The sequence below is a fragment of the Sminthopsis crassicaudata genome, chromosome 2, assembly GCF_048593235.1.
Source record: "Sminthopsis crassicaudata isolate SCR6 chromosome 2, ASM4859323v1, whole genome shotgun sequence".
Taxonomy (NCBI): domain Eukaryota; kingdom Metazoa; phylum Chordata; class Mammalia; order Dasyuromorphia; family Dasyuridae; genus Sminthopsis; species Sminthopsis crassicaudata.
This window is the reverse complement of record NC_133618.1, coordinates 668,843,516-668,857,573: the sequence shown is the minus strand read 5'-3', so window position 1 is coordinate 668,857,573 and position 14,058 is coordinate 668,843,516. Positions and strand designations below refer to the sequence as shown.

The 14,058-nt window shown below is 35.0% G+C and overlaps 1 protein-coding gene across 1 annotated transcript in view; it reads right to left on the bottom strand.

Moving 5' to 3' along the window:
• Nucleotides 1–14,058, bottom strand: part of PCDH15 (protocadherin related 15) — a 2,229,510-nt gene that overhangs the window by 1,012,142 nt on the left and 1,203,310 nt on the right. Inside the window, exon 5 of the mRNA XM_074297067.1 lies at nucleotides 1,067–1,185. Within this exon, the coding sequence (XP_074153168.1) occupies nucleotides 1,067–1,157 (91 nt within the window). The 5' untranslated portion in view covers nucleotides 1,158–1,185. The remainder of the gene's footprint in view (nucleotides 1–1,066; nucleotides 1,186–14,058) is intronic.

The following is a 14,058-nucleotide window of genomic DNA, read 5'->3' as shown; positions in this document are numbered from 1 at the left end:
CTAGTTCTAATGATCATTAACTGTGTAAAATTAGACAAATTACCTAATATGTCTAAATATAGCACGGTTTTTAAGATTTGGCATTCTAAACCACTTAAGAACCTCATCATTAAATTGGGTTATAGTTTCTTAGAGTCAAAGGGACCTTACTTAGAGACTGTCAAGGTCAACGTCCTCATTTTAGAGTTGGAAAAACTAACAATAAAGGAAGACAAATGGTTAGGGTCACCCAACTAATAGATGTTTGAGACATGATTTAAACTCCAGTTTTCCTCATTTCAAATATAACTGTATATCCACAGTAGCATAGAGTTGCCTCCTACTTCTTGACCTATTGGCATAGTTAAAATGAAGGATGAAAAAAAATGAGGTCCAGTGACCTTGATCAATGTTCAAATGTAACAGCGATTACATCAATTTGATGGTCCCTCCAAAATGGATATCGTAACCCATTCCTGCTTGACTGTTACATGTAGATCTTATGTATAATTCCATAATTTTGTCCACTGACGGTCACCATATTAACTAGAGGTATCCCTTGCTTTTTTTCCTAACATCAAAAAGATAAACATGGATTATTTACCTCTACCTTGTCATGTGATCAGTATTTTGCTCATATCATTTTAAAATTTGGTTTTTTCACCCATTACAACCTAATCTTAGAATCCGAAAAAATATTATTTTTTAAAAAATATAACACCTTCCTAATAATTTAGCACATGCAAAGTTTCTGTTTGCTTTTTTTTCAGATCTAAATAAATGAGACTTTATATTTTGCTGAAGTTTAGAATTTTATTTTCCTTTACTACTTAGAGAGAAACTGCAAATATTTGAATATTTCCTCTGAGCTGGATTTTGACCAAAGTCTCATCCTTATTAAGAAACCACATGCATTTTCTGCTATTGTTACAAGATTCTTTTAATTAAGGCTACGGTATGGCATAAAGCCACTAACCTTTTAAGTGAACTACAAAATTAGCATTATTCATTTCTGTGTTGTGGCCTAGTTTTATTTAATAATATGAATTCTGGCTAACTCTAAAGGTCAGACTAAAAACAGACTTACCATCCTCATGCTGGCCAGCACCAAATGAGAAGACAGTGCCAAGGATAATCCCTAAAGGTAACCATTTCCTGAGAGAAAACTGCTGTAACATCTTCTGTCAGATTTCACTCAAGATGGGCCTGAAATAAAGAGAGAGGGAAAGATTTGACATGTTCATTAATCAGTTCTAGGTAAACACAACTGTCACTACCTTGACATTCCAAGTGGCGTCACTGCTAATTATGTGTGCCACTTGATCCATTATAGCAAAAACACACACTTGTTTAATGTCTTGGAATTCTTGATCAATATAAATTTGCCAGCAGACATCCTCTAAGAAAAGAATTCGTATCTGTTATTCAATTTTCAATCTGGTCAGCTAGTAGGGAAAAAAACCTGCTACTTTCCTAAGGCACTAAACATTTACTTTGAATTTAAACCCAGTGAATGAACAAATGAAACAAATGATTAACCAACATGTATGGCCAAATAGATGCAAGGCACTGTTCTCGGCACTGAGGTTACAAAGACTGAAAGAATATCTGATGAAAAGAAACCCACTCCATTGCCAGAGAAAAGATGTGTTTATAAATGTAGGTATTAAAATATAAGTAGAATTTTAATGGGAAAAATGGGCCAATGAAGGTCCAGACCTTAGGGAATTTCCAGACTTCCCTTTCTTCCTGTACTTTAAAGGGCATACATTTGGATTTAATTAGACTATTTCTGGACATGAGTGACTGAGGGTGTATTACTCTGTGATCATGAAAAATCTGTTAGGATAAAGAGCTGGGATGACTGATGACTTGTGAGTTTCTGAGCCATAATTGAGTAACATACAAAAGGCTTGATCTATCCTTTTGTTAGTCGTCTATTTTTTTTTTTCCTTTCTGACAGTGAGTTAAGCTGGACTGTGGCAACCTGCTCTATGTAAGGGAAGGATGATTATTCTGTCTCTCACCTGGTTGCCATGTGTCCATGAGCACATGCCATTTCAATTTCTTTGTGCTTCTTTTATCTTGATCTTAGATCTTAGGTGAAAAGACTATTTAGAGGATCTGAGTGACTAGAAGATCCATGAGAGAAATCAAAGACCTCATCAATAACTGGAGATCATAGCAAAGTCTGCTTTAGTAGCAACAGCTGATAACAGAAGAACTATTTGTAGCCAGAGAGAAAATTAGACAGTTCCAGTGATATAGACTTAAGGTAGAAATCCAATGAGACATTTCTGTATGTATATAGGCAGATAGGTGATACAGTAGATAGAATGCTAGGCTTAGAATCAGGAAGATCTGAATTCAAATCCCACTCCCGATGTTAATTAATTGAATGACCCTGGGTAAGTCACTTAACTCTGCCTCAATTTTCTTATCTATAAAATGAATCAGAGAAAAAATGGGCAAATGCTTCATTTCCTTAAAAAAAAAATAAATAAAGTACCCATCAACCTGAAGTCAGGAGGATCCGAATACAAATCTGGTTTCAGGCACTTAACACTTCCTAGTTGTATGATCCTGGGCAAGTCACTTAACCCCGATTGTCTCAGCAAAAATATTTTTAAAAAATACCCCAAATGAAGTCTTGATGTATCAAATACAAATGAACAACAAAAATAATCTAACTTATTTTATCTCATGTTATCTTGCTTTATTTATCACATCATCTCCTGTCATAGTGCCAAAAAAAATCTGGAAATCATTTAAATCCATCTCATATTATTTCCACTCTTTATATATCTGGCCCATATTGACTATTCTATTCTTTTTTCCCCCATTCATCACCTCTCTTTGCTATTTCTGAACTTTTCTTGCTGCTCATAGTTTTTTCAATATGTGGAAAGTTCTTGTTCCCCTTCTCAGACTGATGAATTCTTACTCATTTGAAAAATCTAAACTCAAGTCATTTATTCTTTAGAAAAACTTGCCCTGATCCTCTTTCCTGTCCTGACTTTTCATATAGCCTCCCTCTCATTTAAAAAAAAAATTTCGAATGCATTTACTATATAGGATTGCAATAGCTTTTTAATTGGACTACTTAATTGGAATCTTCTTTCCAATCCATATTCCACTTAGCTACCAGATTAATATTCTTAAAACAAAGAACTGGCCCTATCATTCCCTACTCAAAAAAATCTTTAACAGCTCCCCATTGCCTCTAGTATGAAATGCACAGTTCTCAGATTAGCATTTAAAATACTTTACAATTTTTCTTCATACTCATCTTTCAGTCTTATTTCATAATAATGCTCTGCAAACACTCTGCATTTTAGTCAAACCATATTGCTGGCTGTTTCCCTATCAGTGAAATTTCATCTCACTCCAAACACATCCTCTACTTCAAGAATGATTTTCCTCTTCATCTTCACCATTTAGAATCTGCTATTTTTTTTTTAAGTACAATCCTCCACAGGGTTTCCCTCCTTTGATCCTTTCAACTGTTCATCCTCCCTTCAGAAAATTTGTGAAAATGTATGTGTATATATTTATATTTGTGTGCTTGTCAATATTTTTGCCTCTAAAGTTGAAAGTAAGATTTCTAAGGTCAGGGTTATTATGCTTTGATATCTCTATCTAAAGAGTATAACGGAATGCTTTGTATATGGTATATAGTAAAAAAAAAATGTTTTCTCATAATAATAACGTCCATGAAAAGAGGGACTATTTAATTTAGGTCTTTTGCATGAAGCATTTACTTATGAGTGCTGAGGCTGATTGAATATTGGCACGGTGCAAAGCATACTGGGTCTGGAGATAGAAGACACATTTTTTGTGCATTTAATTCTAGCCTCAGACACTTTTAGTTCTGTGACCTTGGGCAAGCCACTTCACTCTGTTTGCCTCAATTGCCTCATTTATAAAAAGAGCTGAATAAGGGAATAGCAAACCACTCTCGTATTTTTGCCAAGAAAACTCCAAATGGCTTCCCAAAAAGGGAAGTATAACTGAAATAACTGAATAACAACAAAAGCCATAACAAATTATGATTATCTATTGTTCTGGTCTTATTCCCCTATTAGGTTATAAAGACAGTCCGTACATTTGCTAAGCTTTGTCCACCTTTACTTTGCACATAGCATGGCACACTGGAACTACTTAATAAATATTGCTTTTATGATATTAATCCAGTAATCCAAATGCTGCTGTTGCTCTTTAAGGTAATTTTTGAAATGCATAAATAACCATGCAAAGTATTATAAAGTATGGACAAAGCTCTGTCAAGATAATCTCAAGATCTTGCAAGGCTCCCCAGGGTTACCTTTTACGGTGCTTCTAAGCAAAAGAATAGAAGGCAATTTCATGAGGCTATAGAAATGTCACTTGATAAAGCACTGGAAGAAAAGTTGCTTCAGAGACAAGGCACATCTTTTCCAACAAGACTATCCCCAAACTCCCCAATGGGATAAAAAAATTCTTTGAGCAGGAAATTGCTTTTTCTGCCAGCTGGATAACGACTTTAAAACTTCTTTGATTTTGAATATAAATTCAAAGTCTAGGGAAAATAAAAAAAAAATACAAAACAATGTATATCTGCCTTTGTTTTGGTTTGTTTGTTTTGTTTTGTTATTTGTTTTTGGTTTATGTTTATCCCTGTATGATTTCATTAAAACAGAAGTAAAGTTAAGCCTATGGGTAACTTAGGGAAAGGGAAGATACTTCTTTATGTTTTATTATATTTCCAAAAAAAGCTTCAAAGTTCTTTTTGAAAGAATCCTGTTTTTTCTACACATCAGAACTTAGAATCCTATGCCTTCCATGATGGAAAATCACACACCAATATTTGTGGCAATTCTCGAGCCGGAGCCTGTCTTGTATAGAAGGGATCGGCTTTAGACAATTTGCCCATCTACAATCTGCAGAAGAAAGCCCTGGATACCTCTGGGAACTAACAAAATCTGGATTGACTTGCAGAAATAAACTTTATCACTTCTTCCCTTATCTGAGAAATATGGGTTATCCACTTGGGAGAATATGGGTCACTTTCTGACAAAGTGACATATCTACTTAAAAAAAGAGTATAGTCTAGCTTAGCCATTACCTGAGCTCACTGACCCAAATATGATATCCTCTGTTTTTTAGAACTCCCCTTAATAAGCCCAACCTAGTAAAAGAAATATCAACAATGCTTCCATTGTATAGATCTAGCTGTCTCTGGAAGAAACATGATATGACTTGATTTTATATATATATATATATAAAATTATTGATAATGATATATAAATAATGATTGAGATATTTATATCTTCCTACCGCAAGTTTATTTGCCAAATATATATATTTACAATATATATATACAGTTTTTATTTTATTTTATTTTAATTTATTATACTTTATTTTGTATATAATATATATATTATTTACAATAATATATATATACAAATATATATATATATATACATATATATATATGTATATATATTTGGCAAATAAACTTGCGGTAGGGAGATATAAATATCTCAATCATTATTTCTAGAAATTTCTAGAAAAATAAAAGATAAAATCCCTCAGGTCTTCAGGGATCAACCTAAGCCTGATTGGAAGAATCTTTTCATTATCATTAAACAGTCAATGTCCAGTCTCTCAATGATCCATTCCACTTGGGCACAATTCTTATTGGAAAGATGCCCCCTTTACATAAGTGTACATATACACATCCTCATTTTATTTTTCCTGCTTTATAGGATTATTGTTTTAGCATAAGAATACAGATAAAAATTGCTTCAGATGACCATCTAGTCATAGAATCACAGAATTTAAGATTTGCAAGAAAATTCAGTGGCTCCCTGTGCTAAATGGGATATATATATATATATATATATATATATATATATATATATATATATATATATATATATATAAAGGGAATCCACACTCTCATGTGCCAGACAATTATTTATCTAATCCTAAAATTTTTCAGAGGAGGAAATTTGGCCCTACCGAGGTTTAATAATTTTTTCTGGAGTCACATGCTCAGTAAAGGTTTTCTAATTTCAAAATCACCTTTTTTTTGGTCCCTTTGGTTCATCCAAAATACTTCTTTACCCTTTTCTACTTGCCAACTCTTCAAATAACTTCTACATAAACTTACTATGACTTTTTAAAATACATTCTACTTTAATTTTTTTCAACTAATTTTCATTCTAAAGGAGTATAGGACATCAGAACATCATTATTGTTCTCCTATAGATGCTTTCTAGTCAAAGTATCCTAACTCAAAATGTGTCTTGTCAATGGGGCAAGTAATAGACTTCTGAGAAAACCTGACCCCTTCTTTCTCAAGTCTTTTCAAAGTACAGCTCAAAGAGACAGTGATTTAGGTCTTGATCAGTGCTGTGTCCCCTAAAGGAAGCTGGATGAATGGGTTCCATGTCTGTACAATCCTCGCTTAAATCCAATTCAAGGGCAAATCAATACATCACACGGTGATATAATTGATCCTCTGAAAATAAAGAACAAACAACAATAGTAGCAATACATTATAGACAATATAGGAAAGTAGATGCTCTCTGCTAGGACAGGCAAAGTCAAGATTCTCTCCAGCTTTCATGCAGCAAGACATTTTTTCTCATGTCATTGTCCATTTTTTTTATCTTATCATGGAGATGGCATAGTAAATTCTTGTATATCCAGAGCCATCTTGGACTTTTTTTTTTTGACTTTGTTTTTTTACTAAAAAACAAACAACTAAAACACAAGCAAAACAAAAACTTGGAAGGGTGTGGAAGTTTTGTAATTGATGTGCTAGATAGCACAGTAATAAAATCTCAGGCCTAAAGTCAAGAAGACACCATCCTGAGTTCAGTCTGGCTTCAAGAACTTACTCATTACATGACCCTGGAAAAGTTATTTTACCCTGTTTGCTTCAGTTACCACATCTGGAAAATGAGGTGGAGAAGGGAATGATCAACCTCTCCATTATATTTGCTAAGAAAATCTCATATGGGACCATGAAGAGCCAAACTCAACTGAAAAATGACTGATGAAAAATAATTCTGATCTCCATCTGTGGAATGAATTTCTTCATCTGAAAGCCACTATGAAAAGATAGATCCAGAGTCTTCTCCCTATATATGTGTGTATATTTACATTTAACATGTCTACATTTAAGGGCAACTATATGATACAATGGCCAGAACACTGTATTCAGACTCAAGACCTACTTTGAAATCCAAATCTGAATACTTAATACTTACCTAACCTTTGTTTGTCTCATTTTCCTTTTCTGTAAAATGGGAATAATATCACCTCTCTATTAAGAGTCTAAAATGATATATATTTGTAAAGCACATTTTAAAGTGTACAGCACAGTATAAATGCTAGCTATCAGCATCATCATTATTAAAATGAATTGCTTAAATATATATATATATATATATATATATATATAAAACATATGCACATATATATATATATATATATATATATATATATATATATATATCCCTAAAATCTTCATGAGATTCCAAAAACCAAGATTCGCTTGTCCAATCTCAAACACTAAACCACAAAAAGAACTCCCTGTATCTTTGGAAATTTCTAAAGTTATAATCATTGCCTTGTCTAGCTACTTAGCATTCACTTGTAGGAGTTGTTGATCACCTCTCAAAAGAAGACAGATTTTGTTCTCCTACTTTTCTCAAGACACTATTCTTTACTTTGTACTTCCCTCTTCTTAAAAGACAGTTTTTGAAATATAAATATAAAGATATCATGCAATTTTCACTTTGTATTCAACCAATCAATAAACATTTATTAAGTCCCTAATACATTCCAGAGACAGCATTTGGGATATAATCTAATTGGGAAACAATTTTCAAACAAATATCCATATCTATATCTATCTATAGCTATAGTTATCTATATATAAATCTATTTTTAAATATCTAGATATATCTATCTATCTATCTAGATATCTATCTATATATATCTATATATCTATATCTATCTATATATCTATATCTATATCTATATATCTATATATACATATGTGTGTATATATATATATCTATATCTATATATCTATATCTATCTATCTATCTATCTATCTATATATATATATAAAACAAATACACACAGTATGAATACTATATAGTTTATGAGGGGGAAAAATTGGGGAAGAATTTCTGTAAAAGGTGGGATTTTAGTTAGGACTTAAAGTAAGCTCTGTAGTCAGAACTGAGGAGAAAGAACATAGAGGACATGGAGGATAGTCACAGAAAATGTCTGGAGGTGAGAGAGAATTTCTTGTAAATAGAATACCCAGGAGGCCCTGGAGCTGAATAGTAGAGTATGTGTATTTGGAAGTAAAGTATATGAAAACAAGAAAAGGTGGTACTAATTTATGAATGACTTTGAATGTCAAACACATATTTATATTTGCAGGAAGCCATGAGTTAATTGAGTAGAGGGGTGACCTGATAATATCTGAGCTTTAGGAAATTCATTTTAGTGACTTAATGGATTAGAGCAGAGAGAGACTTGATGAAGACACATCCACAAGCAGACTGTTTCAATAATCAAGGTATAAGATGATGATGGAGTGCACTAAAATAATGGTGATATCAGAGGAGAAATGGTGACATAAAAAGGTAAACCTATAAGCTTTGAGGACAGATTGTATATGAGGATTGGAGTTGGGGAGAGACATAAGAAAGGATTCAGGATGACTTCTAGGTTGTAGAGACTGGAAGGATGATGTATATTTTCTTTTGTTGTTGTTTGTCCTTCATTTTCAAAGAGAACTGATGGCTTCATGGAGGTAATGTCTGCACTTGTGTGTGAATTTGATTTAAATAAGGTAAATAAGCTATCAGCCTCACTCTCACTTCTTAATGGAGTATAGTTCTAAGAGAAAAGTCAGAACTACTGGCAATGGCCCTGATTATAGTGGATAATCTTGATGGCTTCCATGTCTGAACAAGCTCTAAGCAGCCCACTGAGCCTACTGCAGGTGCGTACATACCCTTTGGAGCAAATTATTCTCACCTGTCTATTCCATGGAAGAAAGTCTTTATGTGCCTGGGGGTAGAGTCTCTCCTAACTCACTTATGGGTGTCAGTCTCCTTGATTATCTGCAATCTGGGTTTTGTCTATTAAAAAAAAAAAAAAAGTTTACTCATATGTACACTGTGCATACTACAGCTTCTGGGAACCACAGGTGAGAGTTGAATGATAGGTAGACACTTGAAAAAGGCTTGACAAGCCCTACCACCAGAGGTACTAGTCAACCTTAAGCACTCCACATAGTCCATACTTTCTTCAATAATAATAAATAAGGTAGAAAAGGGGGGTATTTTAGGGCAAGGTGTGTGTGTTAATAAATTATCTTTTAGATATATTGGGTTTAATTACTGTACTAGACATTCTCTTTAAGATATCTGAAAGCCAATTGGAAATATGATATTGGATATCGGCAGAAAGATTAGGGTAGGATAGATCTAAGAATTATCAGCACCGAGATAATAATTACATCCATGGAAACTGAGGAGCTCACCATGCAGTGGGGGTTTAGAAGAAGCAGAACCCTGAAGGACACCTCAGGATATAATTTGGAAAAGGTTCCAGAAAAGAAGATGGAGAAGTAGAAGAGGTAGAAAGAGAATCAGGAGGAGGAGTTTTCTGTAAACCTATAGAGGAAAGAGTTAACTAACAGAATCAAAGGCTACAGAGAGATGCAAGACTAAAGATGGAGAAAATACCATTGGGTTTGTCAATTAGATCATTGGTAACCAGACAGACACTCTAGTGGAATGATAATGTCAGAAGTCAGATTGAAAGCAATTAAGATATGAGAGCATAGAAAATGGAAGCATCTTTTGTACATGTTCTTTTCAAGAAGTTTAGCCCCAAATGCAAGAAAAGATATTGGATGATAGCAGGAATGGATAGATCTAGTGAAGGAAATTTTCTATTCTTTCTTTGTTTTCAGGACAGGGGGGGTCATGATCATTCTTGTACGTAATGGAAATGTGCCGATAAATTATGAAAGCTGGAAAAGTGGAAAAGTATGGATGATAGAGGGGATGATATGTGGAAGAAACTTATTGTTGCTTATGGAGAACTGCACTTAAGTGTGGAACCCAGAAAGCCTGTAAAAAGGTCAGAGGGGACTATGCTATTGGGGTGGGTCAGTTCTTCAGCCCTCACAGCTGTGAAACACAGTACAGTAGAGACTAAAGCAATGTTTTGTTATTACAGTCTTTATCTTACTCTTTGAAGTAGAGCTAATGGGCCCAAGGAAAGATTGACATAACCAAATGAGTCAGAAATATCTGTCTAAAGGTCATAAAACAAATTGACAGATGCAGATGTTTCTTGAGAAAGAATATATGCTTTTCTTTAAACAATTATAACCTTGCTGTACTTAGAAAATATATATTCTATGTAGAGATGAAATAAATTAGAGGGAAGGGGTCAAGAGACCTTCACTGCAACTGCCTCTCAGTCTCCTTGGATTATTGTTGTTCTCTCACATGACAGGATCTATTCTGCTGGTCAGAATTAGATTCCAGCAGATACTAGCAGGTGGCTCCCATTATAGTTGTTATTGTTGATTGTCCTTCATTCTCAAAGAGTCTTTGACATCAGGGACAAGATGCCATGAAAATTAAGTGAATTGGCTTTAAGTTAGGGAGGACTGTGCAAGATCACCTCCTTCATTTTCTCCTCCAGAGCCATCCATATCCAGTGGCCAGGTGTAGATCAGGATGGCTGGAGATGGCACCGGATGCAATGCAAGTTCTTGGCCTGGGCTACCCATTCATTGAGTAAGACTAAGTAGGATCTAGGCAAAAAAAATCTCCTCTTTCACCTGTCAAAAAGGAAAAAAATCAAATAAATAAATATACAAAGAAACAAATAAATCTGGAGGGGAAGACCCTCAGGGTTTCTGACTAAAGCAGAAAGTATTGCTCTTTCCATTTAATCTGAATCAATCAGACCTTGAACACATAGAGAAGTTGTTAACTTTTGCCAGGAATAAGGCGATTTCATCATGTGAAAAAGAAAAGGCATGAAGGAGAAGATGGAAGAAGGCATTCCAGTGACAGAGATGAGGAAAAGGCAAAAAAGATGGTGGATGCTATCTTTTTTTTTTTTTTTTTTCTGTAAAATATGAGGTCCATTTTTCATCTGAAAGGATGGGGAGAAGAGTGTCATGAGACATTTGAGAAGTGTTGAAAAAAATTTAAAAAGTCTTCTATGGAAAGTAGGATAATGAGTTGATTTGGGAGGCAGTATAGGATTGCTTAGCAGCAGTGAGGGCCCATTTCAAGTTCTTATATTGTTCTGTATTTATGTGAATGGGTCTGTGCTTTTCTCCACTTTCACTTAGCAGCAAGTGCTTTCTACTTTTTCCATCTTCTGATAAAACTCCCATCCTCTAAATGTAAGATTCAGTCATCCTGATCTACTTAATTTTCTGCCCACACAACCTACTATTTCTCATCTCCATGCCTTTGTACTGAACTTTATTGCCACACGAGTATCCTGGTCTCTTCCCTCTATTTTCTAGAATCTCTAGCCACCTTAAAATCTTAATTCAAACACCAATGAGATAATGAGATATTGGGTTTTTACTAAGTGCTAAGTCAGTATTTGACAATTTTCTAGTTCCGGCCTTTCCTGGTAGTTTGATTTGTGAATTCCTGGGGAAGAACTTGCATGCTTGGGAGGAGCAAGCTCATTGGTTGAAGTGATTCTTCCCAGAAGCCCTTGCATTATCCAACGCCCATTCTCTGGGAGGATAAAGAGGACAGCTTGAGAGGAAAAAAGTCAGTCTCTGCTTTAGACTAGGCATGATGAGGCTCTCTGCAGGAAGGGAAGTCACTTCTCTGGACGACAGTTAACGGCAACTGTCTGGAGACAACGGTTCTCTACAGGAAGAAGAATCTGTCTGAGAGATTTGAGTTGACACAGCAGATCTCCTCCCAGAGAGCAGCTTCTGGAGACAACAGCACGCTACAATAATGTTGAATGGAATTGCTAAGACAGGGATAAAGGGGAAGGGGCAAGTCAATCTCTTTAAAATGTATTACAGAGCTCCAATGAACTCTTAACTTTAAACTTACTATTATCCCAGTGGAGGTCCATTTAGCTTGCTGGCACTTTCCACGATCTTTGGATCCTTGCCATTGATCCTGCTACTTCCTTTGCCTAAGTATGATCTATCTGTTCCATCTACCATAGACTGAACATGAACATGAGCTTTTTGTATCATTTCCCCAAATCAGATGCATCTGGAGAATAGGGACTATTTCTCTCTTCTGTGTGTATTCTCAGTGCACAGGCCAGCATTTAGAACAGAGCAAATGCTTAATAAACACTATCTCTTCATTCTATTCATGGACTCGCATGTCTTCATTGTTTAAAACCATCAGCAATAGCTCACAGTGATGAAACACCTTGCGCTTACAAATCCCTTTATCCAAATTATCACCCTCGATCTGCACAACAGAATTTTTTTTTTTTTTAATTGGCAAGAACCTATCTTTATACCTATTTTACGTTAGGGGCAATTGAGTCTGAGAAAGGAGCTGATTGAACAAGGTCACACATTGGCAGGTCAGGAACCAAACCTATTTCTTCTTACTCCAGTATATCAAGCTGCCTCCCCCTACTGCATGACAATCTCCTCCAGATGACTGTGCCTATCCTTGAATGGCCTGCTGTTCTTGACTGCAGAGCAGAATGAACATAGCTTATAAGATGTTGCTGTCCACAGTGACTGTCAGAAGGTCAATTTTTGCATTTGCTATCTCTCACTTCATGTTCATAAATCACTTGAAGAAAGGCCAAAAACTACTCTATCAAAATACAACTTAGCACAACACTCATTGCAAAGGAGGCATGAGGTTCATTACATTCTTTCTCCATGACTTATTTTTCTTGACATGAGCTACAAAACTAATCCCCATTGCCACTTTTACAGTCTTTCCATTCAATTCAGAGTATCTGAACTTAGTGGTATTAGGAACAAGGCCTTTCAAAAAAAAAAAAAATGGGAGAAGGCTTGGACTAAATCAATGGAGACAGAGAGCCTAATATATGTTTCAGTTATTTTGCATTCTGTTTCTTTTCTCCTTTCTTTCAATGTGTGTTGGCCTTAGAAAATTACTCCTGAGCTTTTAAAAAGAAATTTGCAGAGATGTAGTATATGTCTTATAAAATACCACTGGTGACAAATATTCCATTGAATTAAATAAAGGTTCAATATCCCCAGGATGCATATCCAGACAGGAGAATGGATTACTATTGGAAAAGCTCTGGAAGGGAATGTAAAATATGAAAGCATTTAATAGAAGAAGCAACTGAAGTAGAGGAGGATAAGGCATCAGCTTTCTAGCCCACGGGACTCTCTAGCCTATCCAACCTGAGAAGCAACAGTGTTGGGTACTCAACTGGCTGGGCTTAGAGTTAAGACCCAGTTACAAATCCTATGTGGCTGTGTGGTCCCGACCACATAATGTAACCTGTCAGTTCCCTAATCATCTGAGACTCTAAATTATAAATGCAGGGACAGGATTTTTCTTTTGGGGGAAATATATCCAGCAGTTAGCATCATGACTAAAAATAGTAAATGCTTAATATATATTGATAAGCTTGACTTAAGCTCTAATGGTGGATGGGGTTTCTACTAATGAGAAAAATGGAAATCCTTGATCTATATAAAGTTTGAGGTCCATATCCTCTGCTTCTATTGAGCAATGAAGTCTCTTTCATTTCCACTTCTGAAGTTTCCTTTTTTTTATTACATTGTCTATAAAATTTAATGAACAAAACAAAGCAGAACAGAAAAGAAAAGGAAAAGAGATAAGAGAAAAGGAGAAGGGGTGGAGTTTGGGATGTAAGGAGCAGAAGAAAACAAATTATGCAGGAATATTGCATCAACATCAATAGGCATTAATAAAAACTTGAAGATACCAAAGTTGGGTCCTACAGGTCTTGGAGACTAAGCCAATGTTGAATCATGATGGGAATGTTTTTGGTGGATTACACTTCCCCAGAGATTCTCAG